Consider the following 1,313-nt stretch of genomic DNA (forward strand, 5'->3'; position numbering starts at 1 on the left):
GGCAAGATCAATGTCGACAGTAGCGCCATGTACCGTCATCCTGAATTAGCGGCGTTGCAAGATAAAAGTCAGGAAGATGAGCGTGAATTGCGCGCTGAAGCATGGGAGCTAAACTACGTTGCACTTGATGGCAATATCGGCTGTATGGTGAATGGTGCAGGTCTGGCGATGGGTACGATGGACATCATCAAATTACAGGGCGGAGAACCAGCGAATTTCTTGGATGTAGGCGGTACGGCAACCGCTGAACGCGTTGCAGAAGCGCTTAAAATCATTCTTTCCGATGATAAAGTAAAAGGTATTTTAGTGAATATCTTTGGTGGCATTGTGCGCTGTGATTTGATTGCAGAAGGCATTATTGCTGCGGTAAAAGAAGTCAATATTACGGCCCGTGGTGGTTAGGTTAGAAGGTAATCATGCCGCAGAAGGTGCAGCTTTGCTTGAAAGCAGTGATGTAGACCTGATTAGCGCCAACGATTTAACCGATGCAGCCAATAAGATTGTTGCTGCCGTAAATACCACAGAGGGAGAGTAGTCATGAGTGTATTGATCAATAAAGATACTAAAGTTATCTGCCAAGGCTTCACTGGAAAGCAAGGACTTTTCACTCTGAACAAGCGATTGCCTACGGCACAAAAATGATGGGTGGAGTTACGCCGGGTAAAGGTGGACAAACGCATCTTGGTTTGCCTGTATTCAATACGGTTAGAAACGCCGTTGATGCCACTCAGGCGGATGCCAGTGTTATCTACGTGCCAGCGCCTTTCTGTAAAGATTCGATTATTGAAGCGGCAGAAGCGGGCATTCAATTGATCGTGTGTATCACCGAAGGTATTCCTGCCTTGGATATGCTCGAGGCAAAAATGATTGTTGATAGCTATGGCTTGCGGCTTATTGGCCCTAACTGCCCCGGCATCATTACGCCAGATGAATGCAAGATTGGTATTATGCCAGGCGCTATTCATAAAGCAGGTAAGGTAGGCGTGGTATCTCGTTCGGGCACGTTGACGTATGAATGTGTTAAGCAGACCTCTGACCCAGGTTTTGGACAGAGTACCTGTATTGGTATCGGTGGCGACCCCATTCCGGGCACTAACTTTATTGACGCACTGACTTTGTTTGAAGCAGATCCTCAAACGGAAGCGATTTTGATGGTGGGTGAGATTGGTGGAACGGCGGAAGAAGAAGCGGCTGAGTTTATCAAGAGCAATGTGAGTAAACCCGTGGTGGCGTATATCGCGGGTGTTACTGCGCCTAAAGGTAAGCGTATGGGTCATGCTGGCGCGATTATCGCTGGAGGAAAAGGCACCGCA

General features: G+C 47.8%; 1 protein-coding gene across 1 annotated transcript in view; it reads left to right on the plus strand.

The window, feature by feature from the left end:
- Positions 1 to 511, plus strand: part of LOC106820261 (succinyl-CoA ligase [ADP-forming] subunit beta-like) — a gene marked incomplete at its 3' end in the record, with an annotated part of 1,988 nt that extends 1,477 nt beyond the window's left edge. Inside the window, 2 exon segments of the mRNA XM_014824789.1 lie at positions 7 to 386; positions 388 to 511. Coding sequence (XP_014680275.1) covers positions 7 to 386; positions 388 to 511 — 504 coding nt within the window.
- Between the last annotated feature and the right edge of the window lie 802 nt (positions 512 to 1,313).

This window comes from Priapulus caudatus, unplaced genomic scaffold (genome assembly GCF_000485595.1).
Source record: "Priapulus caudatus unplaced genomic scaffold, Priapulus_caudatus-5.0.1 Scaffold9134, whole genome shotgun sequence".
NCBI classification, from domain to species: Eukaryota; Metazoa; Priapulida; class Priapulimorpha; order Priapulimorphida; family Priapulidae; genus Priapulus; species Priapulus caudatus.